This window comes from Oreochromis aureus, linkage group 14 (assembly GCF_013358895.1).
Source record: "Oreochromis aureus strain Israel breed Guangdong linkage group 14, ZZ_aureus, whole genome shotgun sequence".
In the NCBI taxonomy this organism is placed as follows: Eukaryota; Metazoa; Chordata; class Actinopteri; order Cichliformes; family Cichlidae; genus Oreochromis; species Oreochromis aureus.
Genome location: NC_052955.1, coordinates 23159421 through 23181783, shown reverse-complemented (window position 1 = coordinate 23181783; position 22363 = coordinate 23159421). Strand labels below are relative to the sequence as shown.

The 22363-nt window shown below is 40.1% G+C and overlaps 1 protein-coding gene across 2 annotated transcripts in view; it reads right to left on the bottom strand.

Annotated features, from left to right (window-relative positions):
* Positions 1–22363, bottom strand: part of pdgfd (platelet derived growth factor d) — a 52933-nt gene that overhangs the window by 6257 nt on the left and 24313 nt on the right. The window contains exons 2-6 of one of the 2 annotated variants that reach the window (XM_031743262.2): positions 18683–18872; positions 15451–15628; positions 8038–8097; positions 6260–6476; positions 691–908 (exon numbers count right to left, since the gene is read on the bottom strand). In XM_031743262.2, coding sequence (XP_031599122.1) covers positions 691–908; positions 6260–6476; positions 8038–8097; positions 15451–15628; positions 18683–18872 — 863 coding nt within the window. Of the gene's footprint in view, positions 1–690; positions 909–6259; positions 6477–8037; positions 8098–15450; positions 15629–18682; positions 18894–22363 lie in introns of both variants that reach the window. The other variant, XM_039598336.1, reaches the window with a different exon arrangement.

The window sequence follows — 22363 nt, the reverse complement described above, 5'->3', positions numbered from 1 at the left end:
GTTAATATGATTTGTTGCTCCCTCTCATGTTCAAAGTGAGCTCTCACGTTTCACATGCAAGTCTGAGAAGCGGTTAAGACGGATGACTGGAGTAACACACTGTTAGTATTTAATGAAGACAGCAAAAGTTTGTGAAGTGTGAGACATTTCAGGGCCATTTTTTGCTGAATTCATTTTTAGACTTTTTAAGAAGAACCCTTAACGACCCTGTGTACTGCTGCATAATTACAGAACAGCTGCAATATGCACAAACATACACTGAAAAATACTGAATAGATATCTTACTTTACCCCATTAAACTGTTTATGATTTGAACTATTGTTTTTATGGCTGATCTAATTCCATCATAGTTCAACAGTAACAGTAGCAAAACCATCTCTTACATCAAAAGTCTCAAATATCACATGAGCCTTTATGGAAAACATCTTTGAAAGGCATTGCTCACCAGATAGATGCAGCAGAGGCAATATTTAGCAAATTTCCCTTTCACACCCTCTAATTTTCCTGCTCTTTTTCCCCACATAAAAAAGATTTTTGCTGGTTTTCTGTGAGATACAAATATCTTAGTGTGGCTGTGTGGGTGTCTGTATAGCGTGCACGTCTTTTCTTTCTTTCTTTGTGATGCTGTGTGGTCTGGAAATCTGTAATTATCCGAACTCTGTGTGAGTGCCTCCATGGTGCTAAACCTACCTCGTGCAGTTTGAGCGTTGTTTTGGAGGCCTGACAGGTACAACCATTATTCCAGTTAGTAGTGCCACAGCCACAGTTGCCCCCGCAGCGTTTCACCAGCAGACATCGAGGGAAAAAGACGGCGTTGGTGGTCTTCAGCTCTTCTCGCAAGTTCACAGAGTAGTTGCGAGGAGTACAGCTGTACCACTTGACATCGTTGTGAAGCCGGTTCAGATCAACTTGACAATAATGCAGAAAAGTATCAAATTAATAAATGATCACATTTTTTTCCCTCTCGCTTTGTGCTTTTTATCAAGATTTACTAATTTCTACAATAGCAAATTACCTTCTCTTTTTTTAATCTGTTTTGTTTTATGGTATGACAGAAATACACTAAGGAAAATGGCCCTTTTATACTGTGTTACACTGCAAAGTTCCCTTTAACATTAAGATTGAAAGAGACAGGTCAGTTATTGCTTTATGTGATGATAAAGACAAATGTGTGGGACAGTGGAGGCACAGAATGAAGAATGGCGTGGAAGGACGGCAGTGATTTACATTGAAAATATCCTTAATATTGACTGAGTGAAAATGGTCGAGAGGTGGAGACACTATTAGTTATGGGGACAATTGCAATGACAAGTGACTGTAGAGATGGAGAGAGGATCGAAAGAGACGCAAAGATGAAGAAAGGGGGACAGAAAAGAAAGCAGGGGGCATTCATTGATTGAAGATCACAGCCTTTCTTTGTGTCATCACTTTGAAGAAAAATCACCTAGTTAGCGCACACTGGACCTGCTGCAATGGCTCAAAACTCATTTTGGGGGAATTAAGGGAATTATTTGACAGGCGGACAGAAAATAATTAATTAAAGCACTTGTTGCTAAAGATTCAGATCCAGGAGCTCCACTAGAATCGTTATACGTTTATTATTCACATAAGTCTGCTCGGTGAAAATGTAGAAGGTGAATATTTGTTCCGATGCCAACAAACGACTGTGATGCAAAGATTGATTTGTAATGTGGTTAAGCAGAGAACTACAACAGTTATCTCAGTTATGTACAGACAAATGAGAGAAATGAAACCGACACTCGTGCTGTTTTGTCTGTGAAAAACAGCACGAGTGTTTTAATTTAATCTGGGAGCAATTCAGAGAGACCACAGGCAGTTTGAAGGCAAAATGATAAGAGGAAGAATAGAAAAAAGATAGCAGAAGCAGAGCAACAATCAGTGGTGGTTTGATTGCTCACTGATTGTGGTCATCAGCAGAATAATAATCATTGCACTGTCCATACCAAGGGCAGTGAATCTTTACAACACACGCGGCATAGAAATCATAAAGTAGATAAGAACACATAAGTTCTTCTTTATTTTTTAAAGAAATTAATACATAGTTCACTTTGATTTACTTATCGCATTGATAAAAGTAGCTGTAAAAGGTTGTAAATGCTTCTTCAGTGGTCTCCTAGGGTTTGCTGGAGTCATACTCCAGTACCATGGCTTCAGCACTTATTATACTACAGTCCGATGTTCCACCGCCTGAGGAAACCACTTCAGGGAAGCGTGACTGAGTCAGAGCTTGGCAAAAGCAACATGATAAGAAGATACTGCTGATACGTTCACCTTTACGGTAGAAAGCAACTGTCCTCTCTGAAAAAAAAAAAAAGTAAGTACAAGGAGAAAGCCCTAAACTAACCAACTACAGTCGTGGCTTAAGCACTCAAACCCTAGCAGTACTTTTGTCCATATATATGTACTTGAAACAATTTAAAAGTAAAACTGTCAGCGTTAGCAAAGCTTCAGATAGTGCTGCCAGCATGGCTGCCATTAGGAGAGAAACGCGAGGAAAGATTTTATCATTTCCTTTGGCAATGCAGAGTGAAGGAGAGGTGAAGGTAGATAGCGCTCTGTATATATTGCATATACAACACTGATGATGGTTGTTTTAGGCCTCCTTTTTCGGTAAAATGGTAATTAAGAACAGACTTATGTGTTATATAGAAAAGAAATGCATCAAACGAAAGCTATCTCTCTGAGGTGCTGCATGTGTTTGCCTATTCCTCTGAAATCCTCGCATTCTGTCTTACAGGCAGCTGATATTTGCACATCTGCGTCAGACTAAATGAAAAGTGGATTATGTCGGCATTTGTGTGAGTATTAGCAGGTTAAATGAGGACAACTGTGTGACAATATTGGATGAGTAGAGAAGATAGTGTGAAATCAGTTTAAAGCTATCTTCTCATTTGAATAAATCTTATTATACATATAAAAATGTCAGGAAATTAAGAATAATGATCATTTGCTACTCAAATTCTTTCTAACAAGAGACTGCCATGTTGAGCCTGACACCTCGCAACAAAAAGACTCCTGGTTCGAACCATCTGGTTGGACGGGGTCTTTTGTGTGTCTTTATGGGTTTCCTCTGGGTGGTCCCTGGTGCTCGAACATGCTTGTCAGGTTAACTGGTGATTCTAAATTGGCCCTAGATTGTGGATGGGAGGGTATCAGGTTATCTGTCTGTCTGTATTAGCCCTGTGATGAACTATCCATGGCGTATCCTGTCTATTTCCCCCCATGACAAGTGGATAGGATCTAGCCTCCCACCCACAACCCTGAATTGGAGAATGGTCCAGTGTGGATACAGCTGAACTAAATGTATCTACATTTACATCCATATTATAGCCTTTATTCCTTGCCCATGCTTGCAAATGACAGTGAACCCATCATGTAGGTTGTCTGCGATTTCACTAAAGATCAAAAAAGACAAATTTTCAGCAAGGGATAATTTCATGTCTGGTGACAGAATTGTGAGGTAATGTTTGTTTAGATTTTACAATGTGACATCAGCACATTCAGACTTATGCTACTGCATTGCGTCTAATGAGCAAATCCAGTAACAGGTAAGTGTGTTTGTGTACTTTGGGGGTAGGGCGCATGCTTTTATGGTTGACGGTGAAGGCACGGGGTTCTTTAGGGCTTTTTTTATGCTGTGAGCTTGCAGGTGCGTATGTGTGAGACTTGCAGGGCTGAGCTTGTGTCTGTTTAAGGAGAATGAGTATAATCCCAGAAAGGCACTGGTGTGGAAAGGGGAGGGAAAGAACACAGAGACAGATGAGCAAGCAACACTCCAAGAATGACTGTGTCACTCACACAGTATCAGCGTGAACACAGCATAGTGTCTGAGCACGTGTGGGAAAGTCATAAAACATATTCTGCTCCAATGTTTACCCCCAGTTTCTTTGAAGATTCGTTTATTTGTATTAGCATTACGACGACTTCATTTGAAATTATTTATGTTTGAGGCTGAATGTGTGTGAGTAACTTTACGGACCTGGAGCTGACCAAATGAATATTATCATCTGGCTCGCTGTCCTTCATGAGAACAGAGGTGGGTGTCGGCCGTCTTTGTGTATGTGTCTTAATGAAAACAAAGCCAAGCTGCTGACTGTGGCAGATTTCTGCTCCACTGCACAGGTTGAATTCCCAATTAGAGAGAGCTATACTGGTGTATCGAAGACCTGCAGCATCTATGCAGCTCTAGGTAGTCCTGCAAAATGCACAAACTGCCCCTACACAGAGCCTCGTCCTCGTGCCAGCCGAGCATGCGCACGCACACGTGCACTAATAAATGAGATAGATTTGCTGTCAAGTACAAATATTTACTAAGGAACAGGACAGCCCTCGGGTAGAAAGACTGAAACAGGAGAGAGATGGCTCAAAAGCACTGCAAATGCTGCAAGCTTGAACATTTTTTTACAGACATGCACACGCAAACACTCCCTTTCTATTGTGTATGGAATAAGCATATTAATTTTCATATCTAGTCAAAGACATCTGCAGTATGTATCCCCAAGGATAAAATCTGCTGCTTGAATGACTGCAGGTCGCTGGCATTGACTTCACAGTAAAGAGCTGCGTTGTTCTGTCTCGCCTTAAACTTGTCACTGACTCACTATAAACCCTCCCAAAGGGCAATTCGATGATGCAACAACTTACGGCAATACTTTTGCACATAAAATGGAGCGCCCCCCGAAAAAAAAGATCTCTGGTATTAACAGAAAAAATATTTTAAAGTTTCCTTTTTCAATCATAGTCAATCAGACTTTTCTTAGTTGTCACCGTTACTTTGATCACTATGCTGGAAGTGCATGTTTCTCCTGCTGTTATATATTCCTTCCTAAAAGCCAAATTAAGTATTAATGCACTCACCTACTCGAAAGCCTAATGTTACAACAGATCTCTTTCTTAAGTGACAGAGGCTGGCTAACACACCTTTTCATGGGGTTTCTTTGGCTGTCATCTGCGCTATATTTGAACATCCAGCAACAATTTTGCTCCATCAAAGTTATTACATGACTAATTTCCTTCAAATTACAGCAGCACAGACTTCTTCTGCAGTGGTGTAGCACTGAGTTTTATGTATAGCTCAGTATGTTAGAATGGGCCTCCTGCTGTTTGGGTCTGTCTGGGTCAGCACAAGGCTTCACGCTCTTCCCCTCCCCTTCAAGCTACCAGAGACCGACCGCAGCGGCACGAGGAGAAATACTGTGCACGCAGCAGAGTTTTTGAGGATCACCATCTGCAGAACAATAAAAAGGGATGACTTTCATCCTACTGCATCAGATGAAGCGAAGCCTGCGAGGTGGTTCAGGAACTGCACTGCGTCACACAGCACACGCAATAAAAAGCCTCGTCGTCCTCGTGTCATATACCAGACGCCCTGTTTGAGACCATCTCTGTTTCTGACATGTCAGCGCCACTTTTGTCTGCTCTTTCAACCCCTCCACCACCCCAGCATCCACCTGTGTGCTGACTGTCTGACTGAAGATAAACTAGTTCAATATTACTACTAGTTAGCTGGTCTCATTACAACACATAAGTCTACAAAGACACTATATAACAAGCATAGAGGTGTTCAAGGTCAACTTAATGATTTATTTGTAAAAAATTAACAAATAAGCTTATAACTTACAAACTGTGATTTTTACAGGTGTGGTTTGTGTTGTCAACATATAGAGTACATATAAAGATTTAAAATATCATGTCACATTTGACCTCTGACCTCTCCTTCAAGGTCAACAGATTGATTTCAAGGTCAAAATGATAATAATGCTATATAGAGTATTCAAAACTATGTTTTTACTGCCACTGTTTGTATTGACAGCATACAGGCATATAGGGAATTATATATGGGGATTATAAATATAATCTTAATTTGGGGAACCGGCCTCTTTTTTAAGGTCAGATAAGGTCAAACTTTCATAAAATGTCTTTTATTTTTAAAAAGGCCTTTGTTTGTATTAACAGCATTTAGGAAATGATACTGTTGTAAGAGGATGATACATATTTTAGGCACCGTACCTATTATCCATTACCTACTCTAACTTAATGTTTGTGTAATCAAATAAACATCTGTCATGCTGCCCTTATCTGATTTTTACTGCACTACAAACTTCTTACAGCACATTTAAAAAGAAGAAATAAAACAAAATGAATACACAGAATCTATTCCGTCATGTTTGTTTACTTCTTTAAGCGTTTTGGATTTTTATAAAGAAAGCTGCAGGTCTCAGTTGGCTGTAAAACTTACCTTTATTATGTCTGCCTGCCAGGTGATAGGCCCTGGATCTATAATGTATGTGTGTTTGAGTGTAGATGCTGTCCAGGTCCTGTCTCCATGTGTTTGGGTTGAGGGATCTGAGAAGCTGCTCCACAGTGTCAAAGGCAGCTATGGTTCTGTCTAAATCATCGAGTGAAAAAGGCGTCTGCTCTGTGACCGCCGCTGACACCTTCCCGCCACCACTGTCCTGCAAAGGTCAAAAGTAAAATTAGTTCTATAGTTGTATTTGAATTATCCTAAATTCCACAGTTTATCCTAAATTTCCACAGTTAAAGGATTACAGCTGAAGCAGTAGCCGTAACTTTGGAGCTGTTGTTTGTTTCTGATCAGAATTCTGTACAGATTTCTGAAAAATCTGAATAAACATCAGATTTATAAACTTAGCAAAATCTGGATCTTAAGAAACTCCATTTACTATAATGTAAATGCTCACTCTTTACACACACAGCGTTTCTGCTCAAATGAATGAGTGCATCCAGGCCTGTAAGCAATCTTGAGTGTGAGGCTGACCTTGTATCAAACTTGAAAATGCTACCAATCATCACATGGTTGAATACGAGCATAACAGCATATATTGCACATAATAACAATACAAAACACCCTATTAAACCTGCAATCACTCCATAATTATATGTCATGTGAATATTGTTAATGCCAACATCTTTGCAACAGTGCTTTTTAACTATATGTCACCTGTTTGTGCATATGTCAACCTACTGTCTGAGGTATACACATGTGGGGAAAAAGACTAAACACAGAATTTCTGCTGTTTAAAAAAAAATTCTTTATTGAACATAAACTCTTGAAATCACAATCTCTTTCTTGTCAGTTCTTCAGGAATGGGGTGCACAAAATGTAGCACCAGATTAAACAAAAGATTTTTGGATGACCACTACTCTGTGCTGTAATTATTATGACATGTTGGACATTATAGGTATGACATTGACTGCCACAATCAGCAATGACTTTCATAAAGGTCAAGGGTTCTAATGAGGCTTCAGCAATTTATGGGGGAAGGCTGGATTCATCCAATGTAGAAACAGACAAGAGCCGCTGAGATTCGCTAAGATTGATTGTAAGCTCTTAAATAAAGTGGCTTAATAAGTATACTATAAAAATGATAATTTCAGTATCAGTAAATCTTCCTATCAAAATGTGAACTTAGCTCATATAAAATAAATGGTCACAAGAGCTCAACTGAATATTGAAATAAAATGTTTAAAGCCCCTTTGCATTGTTGTTTAAATAAAGACATTGTCATCTGTTAACATTTGTATTAACTTTTCTTTTTGGGTTGTCTAATCCTTGTAACTGTCCCACCTTGTAAGAGTACAAGATTATATGTACCAGTGTAAAACGTGCACCCGCATACTTATATAACCAACCCATATGTATTAAAACTTCCTCACAGCCAGAAGCCCACTTATTATTAATTATTATGATCAGATAAGTCAAAGAACGTACTCTTACACAAATTACACTGATTTCCGGTTCATACTTTAAACATTAGTTTAAGGAAGCAAGTCATTTAACACTTTAAGGTTCATGCATTTTAAATACAGTACATGCATGCAATAATGTATTCTGTGTGGGGGGGGTGTTGGCCTATGCAAATGGTCCATATGTTACAATTACAAGTCATTGTTCCTGGTGTGCTTACAAATGCATTTATGCACGGGTTGGAAGTGTTGGAAGGCAGGCTTTTATACTCATAACTCATGAATAAAGTTTGCGTGAGAATGGCTTACCGACATGGGCACGGAGACAGCCTCCCAGTTGGTGTTCGATGCAGGCAAAGGAGACTCATACTGCAGAAAAAGAAAACGGAAATCACTGATGTTATTGCATATGGCTGAATTGCCTTCTGAAAAGTCTGCACTCAGAGGCTACATGGATATGACACGTGACACATCAAAGGTAACTGATAATGCAGAAATGTGGATACAACTGAGTGAGCTGAGGTTAAGATTGTGCGGATGAGATGAATTACCTTTAAATGCTGCTTAAGAGGACATTAAACACTTTCTTTACTGGCAAAGTCTGTAACATTATTTAACATTTTATAAGCCCACCCAGTCACTGCACCATCCTCTGTGACCTTTTGCAGCATACGCCTCTAACGCATGGTTTGCTATGTGAACAAACATAAGTGTATCTGCTCCATGGGGTGAATGACTGACCTATAACCACTGTTGGTATGTATTTCAGTGTAGTGATAATGTCACCTAAGTGACCTTTTCTCTTAAATCTCTCAGACATCACAGTCATACTGCACATATTTCCACATTTTCTCAAACTGTGTTTTTCTTCACATATCAGCGAAACTACAGTTATTGTAAGTGATGATTGGATTTGAAGTCAGGCAAATAAAATCCTAGGTAAAGGTTAGGAGAGGACTGTGAAGATGAGTGAGAATGGAAACTCTGCTTGCTAAAGGTAAATGCTTCCATCTATCAATTCAATGCTCTCACATTTTTACTTTTCAAGTCGCTGCCCTTGTAGTCAACTTGCAGGATACGGGGTGGAGCGTTCGCATGTTTTCCAAGACATTCAGGTATCTGCCTGTCCAGCTGGTAAACTGTCAGTGTGTCAGTGAAATCCTGAAAGAATTTTCAGTGAAGCCGGTCACAGCATGCCTTTGTATACGCGTATGTGCATCTGTCTGGGAACGTAATCAGACTCTGGTCAAATCATTTTTCGACGCTAAATGCTCATCCGACTGAATTATTTGGCACTCATTCACACATTCCTTGTCTTTTTTGCCCTTTTGTTTTCACACAGACAAACACACACACCATGTCTGAGAGATCACACTTTTTACACACACATAAAATCTCACTAGCTATCGAATCCCTCTCCTTGAAGAGTCTTAAATACCATCCCCAGTCAATGTGGAACAGTAAATCTGCCTCGACTGGACTTGAAACACACAGCGCCTTCGCTTTGTCTTGGTGTGTGCACAAAAGTAATAGAGCTGACATCAAAGATGGTCGGTGTGCAAAGGTTTTTTGTTTAACAGATTCTTCCATGTGGCCTTTGGATAAATGTACTCATACAAATAACTGCACACCCAAACCAGCTGTGAATGAGGTCAGAAGGTTTCGTGTAAGAGCACGTGTGTGTTTGCACTCATATTACTCATGTTATGAGGACTCATACTTTGAAATTTTCATGGTAAGATTCATTTTAGGTTAGGGTAAGGTAAGGTTTAAGTCATGTTTGGTTACCTAACGCCTGGTTAACAGACAACAGGAAATGAGTGTACGTTGATGCAATGTCCTCTGCAGTAATGAAAACATGCCTGTGTGCTTGAGTAAATGCTTGTTTATAGACGCCTAGTCCGGTTTCCTTTTAAGATCAAAAGCTTCATGTCAACCATATGGAATCCTTAATAGGATTGAATAAAGAGACTTGACTCATCACAGGGCATGGACAGAGATAATTCTTTTTAAAAATGTGTTCTTGTGCAATGGAAACAAATTTTCAGAGACTGCAACTCAACAGAAAAAAGATGAAAAACAGAATTTCTCCAACTCAACTCGAGGTCTATGTCATATACATGCAGAATGCTTGCTTCATTATTAATGTTTCATTATTTATTTTTCTATTTGGTATTTTCTTTTAGTGGAGATATCATCTGAATTTCAGGAGCGGGACCACTCCTCCTTCACACCCCCTCCGGCCTCAGGCTATAAAAGCCCCCCTTCACCATGCCCCCCCCCATTTTCCCTCTCTCTTCTCTCTTCCTTTCCTTCATTCATTTCTCATTAGTACATGGGGATCTGCCGGGCCCCAGAGCCGTCACCAGTCTCCTTCGAGGCCTTCCCCAAACCGCAGCACCAGTTCACACTTCCTCATCCCTCATTGCCCATCGATGAGGGATGAGGAAGTGTGAGGATACCGAGGATGTGGTCCCAGCTAGTGAATTGTCTAGCCCTTTCACCAGTATGAGTCTCAGTACATTTGACCATTAACAAGAATAGTGGCCTCATGCAGGACCTTAAGCCATCCACTATAATTGTCCTCAAAACCAAATTTGTCCAAGCAATGAATTAAAAAGACCATTCAACTTGGTCAAAAGCTTTCTCAGCATCCAAAGACAGCACTAAATCATCATTTAGTCTATTTTCCTGAGAACTGAGGAAACGGCAGTCTAAGGAGTTTGGAAAGAGAAGGATTGGACTTCTTGAAGAAGAAGTTCACCATGATCTGGATGACTGAGAACCTACACAGACATCTTTCAGTGTAACTTTCTTTTTTATCCACTGCAAAGGACATAATGAATAGGTTCGGTCTCACGAGGGTAGGAGGGAATTCCTGGATGATACTGAAAAGATATCACCTGAACACCTTTTTTCTGGAAATGGGAGCATTAAGAGCAAATTGCTGCTATGTTGATATGGTGGGAAAGCTGAGCTGGGGGAAGAACTTATTCACTAAAACAGATGCAAAATTTTGTTGCTACAGTTCAATCCAGAGTGTGCACCACCTCATGCCCAGTGACAGCTGGAATAGGTCCCAAACCCTCAGTGACTGTGAACTGAATTAATAGATCAAAAAATGGATGAAAAGATGGATCCTTCACAAATGTTTAAGTCATGCTGTATCAGAAAGTCCTGTTTTATTTTCAGCACTGCATTTTTTATAGCGTTACACAAGCCTAAGTGATTCACATAAAAGCAGGTCAGGTCATTATCTTCAGATTAACTGATTAAAGTTCTGCAATGTGCCCTAAACAATATATGTTACCAGATCTAAATAAGATTCTTTGTAAATATCATGTGATAAAACAGAGAAGAGGAAGTAAAAGTCAGCAGAAAAGTTTCAATTCTACAGGACACACAGAGAGGGGAATCTCATTTTCCAACACCAAAGTAATGCTAATCATGGAAGCAACGTTAAAATTTCAAGGCACTATACTACATTTTCTGATGTTGAGGGAATGCATTCTTATTTACAGTAGCAGCCCAGGGCAGGGACATCAGGGAGCTGCCCTTTTCAACCTCCATTTTGTACAGTTGGACAGTGGAGCAGCTGAGGATTAAGTGAGTAGTAGATGGTGAGGAGGGAGAGAGCATTTTTCTGTCGACTTTTACCCTGCATGAGCAGCTATCTCGCTCACAGCCAGAGGACATTTAAGTTAAATCACACTGACCACATTTTATGCTGTCTCATCTATGTTTGAGTCGTGAGCTAATGTTCGGCTTAGAGAACTGACAAGACTTACTGTTACAGTTCTTTGTTTAATTTGTATTCATTTATTTCTATGTATCAGTTCTCTTGTTTTTTGTAATATATATTAAACCAGAAACTAATGCAGTTATTCTTGCAGCTGTGTCAATGGAGGTTTGGTTTGTGGATCAGTGGCAGAAATTTTAGTCCATGGGCCCCACACGGCCTGTTTAGATCTCAAGTGATTAAAACTCTTCATGAAAGATTATACATAACAAACAGGTGATGTCTTGTCCCGAGAAGCCTTGAAGGAAATAAGTGTAATTTCAACAACACGTCTCAGAGTTTCCACATTCAGTATTTTGTTTACCAGAAAGCTATTGTTGTAAAGCAAATTAACATGGGCAAAGCTCTTTGGCTTTACCACCTGGCTTCTGTGTGGCATGGCAACCCACAGGTAATGCCTTTGTCAGCAATGATGACTCACACCTCTGACTCAAATGAAATTTGCAATTCAAAAAACCCACTCACTTTTACTGCAATTTCTCTACTTGGCAGAAACATTCAGTGGGCCAGATTGGACCCTCTGGTGTCACTCCTGATCTAGGAATAATTCAGGCTCATACTTAATGGATTACAGGAGTTTAGTCAGTATGCAAAACATATGTCCTGTCATATGACTCTATGCAGTGGCTCCTTACTGTTTCTGTAGGATTTAAAAGGGTAAGTAGCAGCCAGGTGCTGATAATCAAATGCACTTGATTAACTGATTATCAGCAAGTGTGAGTATCTCGATAAAAGCAGACGTTTTAGCAACTTGGTGGTCTGAAGCATTCAGATGTGTGCTACAAGCAAATTTAGCCCAAGGTTGGACCATCCAATGTTCAGACAAACTGCAAAAAACAAAGAGTTGCATCTGAGACTCTGTTAGCATAAGAGAAAACCAAAATAGAGCTGTTTGGCCAAAACCAAACACAGCATATTAGCTGCACAAACACCTCATAACAACTGGCAACAAAGTGGTGGACAACTGGTTTTGCAGCCACATGACTCAGGCACCATGCAGCCACTGAGTTGACTATAAACCCCTCTGTATACCAAATTACTCTAGAGTCAGATGTGAGGCCATCTAAAAGCTAAAGCTTGGTCTCAATTGGGTTATGTAGCAGGACAATGATCCCAAGCATGGCTGAAAAGAAAAGACACAACGTTTTGCAACTAATACTCTCTGCGCTTGACGTACCAGCACTTACTAGGAACACTACGAAAAACAATGAAAAGAAAAAGAAAATCAATAATATTCTTACAAACATAAACAAAGAAAAGCTTCCCTTCACAGTAAATAGATGGCATATTTAGATGCTCAAAGACATTTTGGGGGCCTTTACAAAAAGTTTCTCTTGTGCAATGAAATGCACCCTTTGCTTCATGTAATTCTGCAGTGCAGGTGGTGAGTAACACCAGTTTAAAACAATGTTTTAGGAGGAAACAGTGACTGACATGAATAACAAGTTAGACCTCTGACTGCAGTGATGCCTACAGGGTTTTATCTGTCTGTCTCTCGTTTGGATGGTTTAGCAGATGTATTCTGAAATAAAGACACACATACTCACACACTCACATACCAACTGAAATTTGACCCAAATGATGGGACTGCATTTACAATTGCTGTTTCAATTTTAAGAATAGAGTAGAAATACATTTCCATGTACTTTTGTTTACAACTAGCCACATAAATACCCCCATTGGACAAACATTAGCAAGATATCCAACTTTTTTTTTTGACTTGTGCTATTTTGTGCAGCACTACCTCATTTAGATCAGCATTTGACATACTGATGGTTCAAATAAACACCAGAAAGCTAGTTTAAAGAAGGAGAACATGAAGCCTCCCTAATTAATGAGCAGCCATATAGCCTCATTATGAGCAGCGATGTGCCATTTTTCCCACATGTCACAGTTTAAGAATTTTCGTTTTGCCTCAAAGAACACATTTTTCTTGGGTTCATATTGTGACATACACACAAGCAGAATTGCAAGTGAGTCTGCAGCAATCTACTTTGATAGATCTCTAAACTCAAGATGTGGCAATGGATCAACACCAAATATTTAGCTAAATACATGCTAAAGCTAAAGCTATGGTTCGTTACCCTTCCACAACTCCTCCAAAGTAGTCACACTTATGGAGGACTGAGTCTGCTGCTCTGCTTGCATGCAGCTTGCCCCAAAGTTGGGTCTTCGTATCTAAGACATTAGGACCAATGAAGGCTTTTTATCAAACAAACTGAGATTTAAGTAGATTTGGATATAAAGTGTTTTAGGTGTCAACACAGCGAGGATTTAACTTTTTTTGTTTGCTTCCTTGTGTGACTCTGCTTTACCTTCCCCCAATTATACCGACTGTTTCACTTTCCCTAATGTTTTTTTTTCTTTTATCTAATCCACCTTAGTCCACTTCATATAACTTACTTCTTCACAAGAGTCTCTCTCTCTCTCTTTGTCTCTCTCAGCTCAGGTTGTTTTAGTCATTAGCTGACATGCCGATACCATCTCAGACACCTGTTCTCTCCTTCCAGTGCTGCTTCTCCTCGTTCTCTGCCTGCCTCTCCCTGCCTCTCACTTCCTCCTTTCCTCCCTCTGCCTCTTCTCCTCCTCCTTCTTATCTGTTCGACAGGTCTGGAGAGAACAAATTAGACCTGCTAAATTAAGCCACACACAAAGCTCCAGTCTAGCTGGAGGGAAACTGTGTTTATGTGCGCATGTGTGTGTGTGTGTGTGTGTGTGTGAAAGACGGAAAGAGACAAACACACACTCAAACATGGGAGCGCTTTGAAAAATGGGTAAAACTGATTAAATGAGATAAGCCTCTGGAGCTGGATTCTGCTTTAAATGTACAGAGGGGTGATTATTTGACCAGAGGAGAAATAACAAAGACTGAGGAGGGAGGGATGGCAGCGAAATGCAATGCGAGTCTGAGAGGGAGAGATAAGAGAGCAGTTTGTGGTTTACGCCAGTGGTAGGAAGTAAGTAGGTACATTTAGGCAAGTGCTCTATTATGAAGTGCTTTTACTTCATTGTCATTACATTAGGTTGAATGACATTGCTGTGTAGTGTTTGCAGTCGAGGTAGTTAAGGGCTAATTTAACCTAAACACCCTATACAGTTTATGGAGAGTACAAACTGTAATAACAGCAGGGGTGAATAAAAGTAATATGAAAATGGCACTATGAAAGGGAAGGATCTTCAATAAATACGATATCTATCTTTTCCTCTCTCTGCCCGCTTTGGCCTTTATTCCATCTGTGCTCACACCACTTTTTTCTCTCTCTTTTTTCTCGGATAATAAGCAGTGCCACCAGTTCAACCCTGTCTGTGATGCTGTGTCTCTTCCTCTCTCTGTCATAAATGAGGAAGTCTGGGAACATCTTTAAATGTCTGTGTGTCTCTCCACTGATCTTTCTCTTCCCCTTTCCCCTCTGATAATAGGGTGGGTGAACATTTCATATCGGATTCCCTCACTTTCTTCTTTCCTCTTGCCGACAGAATGACAAAGCTAATCTCCTTATCAATTTGTTTGACAGCCTTTGAGAGAACATATTCTCATCTTTTCCCCCCAACCGTCCTGCCCTCCTTCACCTATCCCTTCATCTCTCCTCTTTGTTGAATGGACATGTGAGAAAAGCACGGTTGGCTTACACATGTTGGCAGTCTACTGACAGCGTTACAAGATCCTGTGTTTTTTTCTGTTGCTCCTGCCTCTCCTATCTATTCATCTCCATCTCATGCCTTTTTCTTTATTGCCGCTACAGGTAAAATAGTCAAAGAGAGATTTTACCTAGGGCACTGCTGTGGTACTGAGTCTGAAACTGATCGGATTTAAAAACAAAAAACACACTTGAATATAGAACTTTATGTTGCGTTTCAAATAACAGCCAATAATTCATCATCAGCTGTGTGTGTGGGGGTGGGTGGGTGTGTATGCACCTTACCAGCAATGAGTAGTAGATTTTAAATCCTGGCCTTGCAACAAAGTAATCATCAGACTTGAAGGTGACTTTGAGCTTGTTGGTTTTCGAGTTTAGACTGGGTGGTGCCTTCTGCCCGCACCACCGACCCCAAATTATAGTGCTGGTCTCCGATTGGTCCTCCACTTCAACAAAGTCATACCTGCAGTGTGAGTGAGAGCGATATAGAAGTATGTTAATAAGTAGGAAATAAGAGAGACTGGCTGAGGATTAAAACTGCACACACACACACAAAAAACTATGCTCAAGTTAAGCACAAGTAGTTAGATTTTTTGTACTTTTTTTGCATATTATTTCTGGAAATAAAAAACGTATTCTTGCTAAGGTCATGATTAAGCAGTCAGAGAACTGGAAAACAGTAAACAGCCATCACAGTTTATAAACCAATTTGTCTTCATATAATGTTCTGGTATTTTCTCCTGCAGGGACGAGGATTACTACTGTCAAAATTTCAGTTAACTTTGCTAAAGTTTTGGCTGATTTATAGTATCTCTAATTGTGCAGGACATGCAAATTAAGTGTCTAGACCACAGAAGCCAGTGAAGCCAATGCGTAAGTGCCTAAAAACTTGGCATTCTAACTGAAGGCCACCAGGTGGTGATAGCTATGGTACAAAAAGACCGCCGGACCTGTGGAAGTCTATTGGAAAATGGCTTTCTGTCTTGGTCTCTGTAAACACTTTCCTGCTGAGTTTATCAGCTCAGTCACTCATTTTGAGTCATACTGAATAAATAAAATAAGTCTATTTTGTAAATCTTGACTGTATCATGTTTTAGAAAGTAGGATTATTTTGTGGTATGAAACTAAAGATTGACCTACGATCAATCACAAGAACGTACGAACGTACCTCGTCACATCTAGGCTTTTGTAACCAAGATGATGCTGACAGAAACGCTCATCTCAAGGCTTCAAACTGGGAATGAGTTACGGTAGCTACGTCCATCTTTTATACTGTTTATTGTCTATCTACTTAGACTTTCTGTAACTTGTTTTTTATAAAGATGGCCAAATAAAGATGATTCTGATTCTGATTATTTTGATTAACCACAATAACAATTCTGTCACTTCTGTCAATTCTAAGGTTTTGCATAGAATTAGAATAGATAAATACAACCTGAGACTAACAAAAAACTTGACATATCACATCATGTCATTATTATTTTTATAAAAACTAAACCAAAATGCTGAAGCAATATGTGAAAACAAAACACCTCCTGATTCTGTTGTTATTGCTCTGAGCAATAACTTGAAGAATTCTGTGCCACTTTATCATTCTCCTCTATCGTTATTTTGAGGAACCCTGACTCACTCTTGCTTCAGTTCATTGAGGTTTGTGGGCATTTGTTTATGCACAGCTCATTTAAGTTCCTACCACAGTCTTCAATCGGGTTAAGGTCTGGAGTTTGGTCCATTGGGACCATTGCCCTGCTGTATTACCCAATTTTGGACAAGCTTTAGCTGTCAGACAGATGGCCTCACATTTCGGTATATAGAGCTCATGATTGACTCAGTGACTTGTAGTGAGTTGTAGTGATGGTCAAACATCTCCATTTTGGTTCATCAGTCAAAAGGACATTGTTTCGTAAGTCTTGTGGTTGTTCAGATGCAGCTTTGCAAATCTAAGCAATGCTAGCATGTCCTTTTTAGAGAGAAGAGGCTTTCTCCTGACAAACCTTTAAAACAAGTCATAGTTGGCAGTCTTTTACTGTCATGAGTTCGCAGAGTCTGAGATATAGCTTTTTGGTTTTCGCTATAGTTTGTCTGAGGATTTAAAAGTCTGACCTTGGCGTGAATTTGATGGGACATTCACTCCTGGAACAACTGGCAACTATGTCGAATGTTTTCCACTTGGGAATAATCTTTCTCACTGTAGAATGATGCACTTTAAATTGTTTGGAAATGACCATATAAACCCTCCTAGATTGAAAGGCAGCAGTACTTCCTCCTGTAAGGTCACTCCTGACTCCTTTCTTTCCTCCTTGACTTTTCGTTAACACACACCTAGATGCTCCGGACCTACAAGCTGCCGTTTTTCACTCACTGCTTCTACATTTTGGCTTAGTTTTTGTTAAATACATTTTTAAGTCCTTCAAATGACCAGATGTTTTTTTTGTGTTTGTTTTTTTTATCATGTCCTGATATATGTCTGTCTATATGACATCACCATGGCTATAACTAGGCTCACGGGCAAAGCTAGACTTTGAGTATTTTCATGACATAAAGGCTGATGAAGCAATTTTAAACGTGTCACTGAAGCCAACCATGAAATTCTGCTCCAATTTTGTGCCAATCTCACAAACAGCTGGTAGATAGATGGCTAGACTGAACGCAGAGCATAACAAATAACACCAACTTTGGAATAAAGCCTAATTTTTCTTTATGGACACTTCCTCTGTAATGGTTCAGGTAAGTTTTAGGGTTATGAGGCACTTTGAGTAATCAGACTTGTGGATGATACAAGTTTATGATGAGTTCTCGGCCAAGCAGACCATCACCATAAACTGCATGATAATAAGCCCACAAAGATACACACACATAATCAATGTGACAAACAAGATTTGAAAGACTGGGCAAAGCTCTCTCTCCTTCTTACTACCTTTCCAATTGTCTCCTCCTCCTCTCAACCCCCCCACCCCCTGCTGCTCCCCCTTGTCTTTTCAGGAAAGTGCTTACAAAGACGGCTGAGTTGCATATGGGGATTAAAAAGTCTATTTTCTCCCTGCAGCCCTCAAGGACAAACTTCTTATAGTTCTTGCCAAGAAAGCAAACTTCAGCTATCCATCTCTCCTACAGTGATTCCAGCACCTTATACCTTTTAATATTATTTTCTCTCAGTTCCTTTAAATTCCAATTTATTGTGGATCCATGTGAATACAGTACCAAATAATTCACATGTATTTTACCGTTGCTATTGTTCAGACTCAAGGCTTTTACACAATACACTTTCCTGTCCTTCCTGTCACACTTCTCCATCAGTCTCCTACTCAGGTTTCTAAATCACTCTTCCTTCATCTGATGTTTCTCCTTTACAGCTGCTCAGAAATGATCAGTGTTCTTTCTTCGTTTTGCTCACTGCCTTAATCCTTGTTTCCGGTATTCTATTTTGCTCCTCGTCTTTTTTTCCTAAAGGGATTTCACGTCGCCCTCCATACTATTCTAGATCGCATGCTGTATTGTCTGACTCGTCAAGTTTTACCTGCACATTCCATTCTCAGCCTCCTCCAGTCCAAAGTGTCCGTCAAACTCCAGGTGTATGCGGCTCCCTGGTGGTGACAGCAGTTTCCATGACAACAGCAGGTTGCGAGGGTAAGCGTTGGGGTAGCGTGGGCTGTGGATGACTCCACCCTGTGGCGTTACTGTGATGTTTTCCTCCTTGTGGTACAAGTCTGTGGTGAGGCGATTGCTGTCTGTTAGTGGTTACAACTAATCAGTTAGTTAGTCCATTTATGAATAGAAGAAGAAGCAAAGCAGATTGTTCACAGATGCAATTTCACACCCAAGAGGAAAACTTTTTTAGACGTCGGCACCCACAAAGACATGCAACAACAGCTCATACAGAAACAATCCTCAGCAAAGACCGAAAGACTCATGTAAGTAAGAGCGTGCCGAGCACACATATTGAAATGGATCACGTAGATTTGTTTGGGTTTATCTTTTTCTTTGTTTTCTAAGTGAGACTCCGGTAGTTACCCAGCAGGCCATTTCACAGTTCGAAACTTCTCGCCACTCTTTGTATCTGAAATCTTTAAACAGGCGTCTCCATACTGCAGTTTTATCTACTAATCAGCCCACATATATACCATTACCCAAAGACTAGCCAACTATAATACATCAAATATCTGTCTGCCTGCGATTTTCTCATACATGACCACGGGACCACACTTCAATGGGCACACATAGCACACGGGTACATCTTAGCCCCTGAAGGTTCGTATCTACATCAAATATTGTGACATCATCTTGTTGTTGACAAACCACCTGCCGATGGCAAAAGTGAACCATCTTTACCATTTTTGCATCCTATTAACCCTTTTTACAAGCATTGCATCATTTTGATGTCATGATATTTTATGTCTACAAAACCTAATTATGACATATGCTCAAACTGCGCTACGCCAGGACTGATCAGTTGACAGTGGAGGCCGTTTAGTGCAGCAAACTCATCGTCATGTTCAAGAAACCAGTAAAAGATCATCTGAGTTTTGTGACATGATGCATTATCCTGCTGAAAACAGCCAAATGAAGATGGTATACTGTGGTCATACAGGGGTGCACATGGTCAGGACATGATAATTAAACAGTGCTCAGTTAGTACTAAAGGGCCCAAAGTGTGCCAAGAAAATATTATTCCAACAAGATGAACTTCAGGAGGTTGTCTCAACCATTTCTAAAAATGCTTTGAGTTCCATGTAAGGTGGAACTTAATACTTAATACTGTGTACTTAATAAATGTCTAACAAGTGTACAATGAGTGTGTATAATGTATTATATTATCATGTGGTTTTTAGTATGAAAAAAGTCTCTGTTATCTTTCAGATAGGCCAAAGACTTGGTTGTGTTTCTATCAAACATGTATTTATATACCGGTGTCCATCAAATAACAATATTATTGTCTGACCTTTTCACACCTATTATATTTGAATATTTCAGTTCAAGTAAACATTTGTCACTAACTAAATTTGGCTTGCTATTATTATTCTGCAGAAAAGGTCAAAAAATATTCACATGCATTCCCTGAAGGTCATGAATATCAACAATAACTGGTCACCCACCAAAATCATTCAGAATAATTCTCTTGGAACCAAGAGTCATTGCTAGTTTTGGTAGCCGGGGACCGAACCGTCAGGGTCTCTGCCCCTGGCAGCCGTGATGCGGACGCTGTACCGGTCTGTCGTGGTGAAGAGAGAACTGAGCGTAAAAGCAAAGCGCTCAATTTCCCGGTCGGTCTACATCCCCACCCTCACCTATGGTCACGATCTCTGGATAGTGACCGAAAGAATGAGATCGTGGACACAAGCGAAAATTAGCTTTCTACAAAGGGTGGCTGGCCTCTCCCTGTGAGGAGTTCGGACAATCGGGAGAGGCTCAGAGTAGAGCCGATGCTCCTCCACATCGAAAGGAGCCAGTTGTGGTGGTTCAGGCATCTGACTAGGCTGCCTCCTGGGCGCCTTCTATTATCTGTGTGAACACATCAATCTATTGTAACAAAAATACTTAAAATATTTGCAAGAAATAGTTTTGCTTCATGTTTATATATATGTAACAACTTTATATGTACAGAAGCTGTATGGGTAGGTTCTAAAGTTATGTTTGAAGTAAAACGACTGCTCATTGGTGGTGAACATGAAATTACAACCACTCAAAATGCTGCCCTAACTAATCAATGCAATCATAAATCTATTTTTGACATTTCATAACAATAATCATTAATTGGCCTTACGAATCCAAAATCTATTCCTGAGTTCCTGAAAATTCAAGAGGGAAAAAAAAAGCTCTTACACACACTCCCAGAAGGTCAGGCTGTGTGCTGAAGTAGGCTGACAGGGCTGTATTTTCTGAGTGGTGTGTGTTTTTTAGAGCACTGAATGCATAATCAAGGCACAGCCTGCACCCCTGGGAGATGATGGTGATGATGAAGCTTTGGCCTTCTCCTCCTCCTCCTCTTCACTCTGAGCTTCTCTTAATTCCTCCTCTTGCTCAGCCCCGTCTTTACCTTTCACCTCCTCTCTGTGTTTCTCTTCTCTACAGTGCCGCAGTTCCGCCTCAGTCACTGGTCATTCTGCTCTCTTCAACAGTCTGCTAATTCCGGCTCCAGCAGTTAACACAGCACTCCAGTGTGTATCATGGGCAGCAGGCATTAATGCAGCATGTACTTCTAGTTTAGAGGATGTGTGTAAATGTGACTGCATGTGTGTGCTGGGGCACAATTTTATTTGTAATGAAATTCTTCCACTTTGCTGATCAGAAGCCTGGCTGTGTAAGTCCACTCAGTCAAAAGAAGTGCTTATATGTGAGGAACTTTAACCTAACGATATCCCCGGTGAACAGAGTGTGTCTGTTTCAGTTCTTTTCATAAAGAATTTGCGTTAAATCTCATGTGACTGCAAGTGGTCGCAAGCACAGTGTGTGCATTGCTTACAATGTCCAATACATATAACTGTAAAACCACATTAGCGCCACTTTTTAACGCACCGTGAAGCATCTATCTACTGAAACACATCAAGAGATAGAAGTCAGTGCTTCTGACCATGAAATAATCTAGCACATAATTGCTGTAAAACCACAACCCGAATTAATGCACCCATCCATTAATGCACCCATCCATTAATGCACCTGTCCATGCGCACAGGTATGAGTCTATCTGTGTGTAAGAAGAGGGCAGACACTAAAATGAGGAAATATGCAAATGTGCCTGAAAAGCAATGAGCTCTTCTGGATGATGTTCTGCAGTCACATCATGACCTTAATATAAATCATGCAGTGATGTCAGTGACACTGTTGCAAATTAATGCAAATGATACAGTGATTAGAAAGGAAGTTTCTATTAAAGATCCAGTCCACAGAATCAACAGTGGGAGAAACTAACTGGTGCATTTTATCAGACTGCTGAGGATTTTCGGTAAATGGCTCACACGGACTAAGCAGAATCCGGAAACCAGCAGACATATCAGGGGGCACAGATGGATATGCAGTGCAGTCTGGAAATATTAGGGCAGGAACAGATTTAGCTCAGGTTTTCACAGGTTTGTACTTATATTAGTCTTTTTTAAATTTTCATTTTCATTTTCTGATAAGATTAACTTCAATCTGTTTCCACAGTGAGGTGGCTTTGTTCAGTGTAGGTTCTCTTATTATTATTATTATTTAAAATATCAAT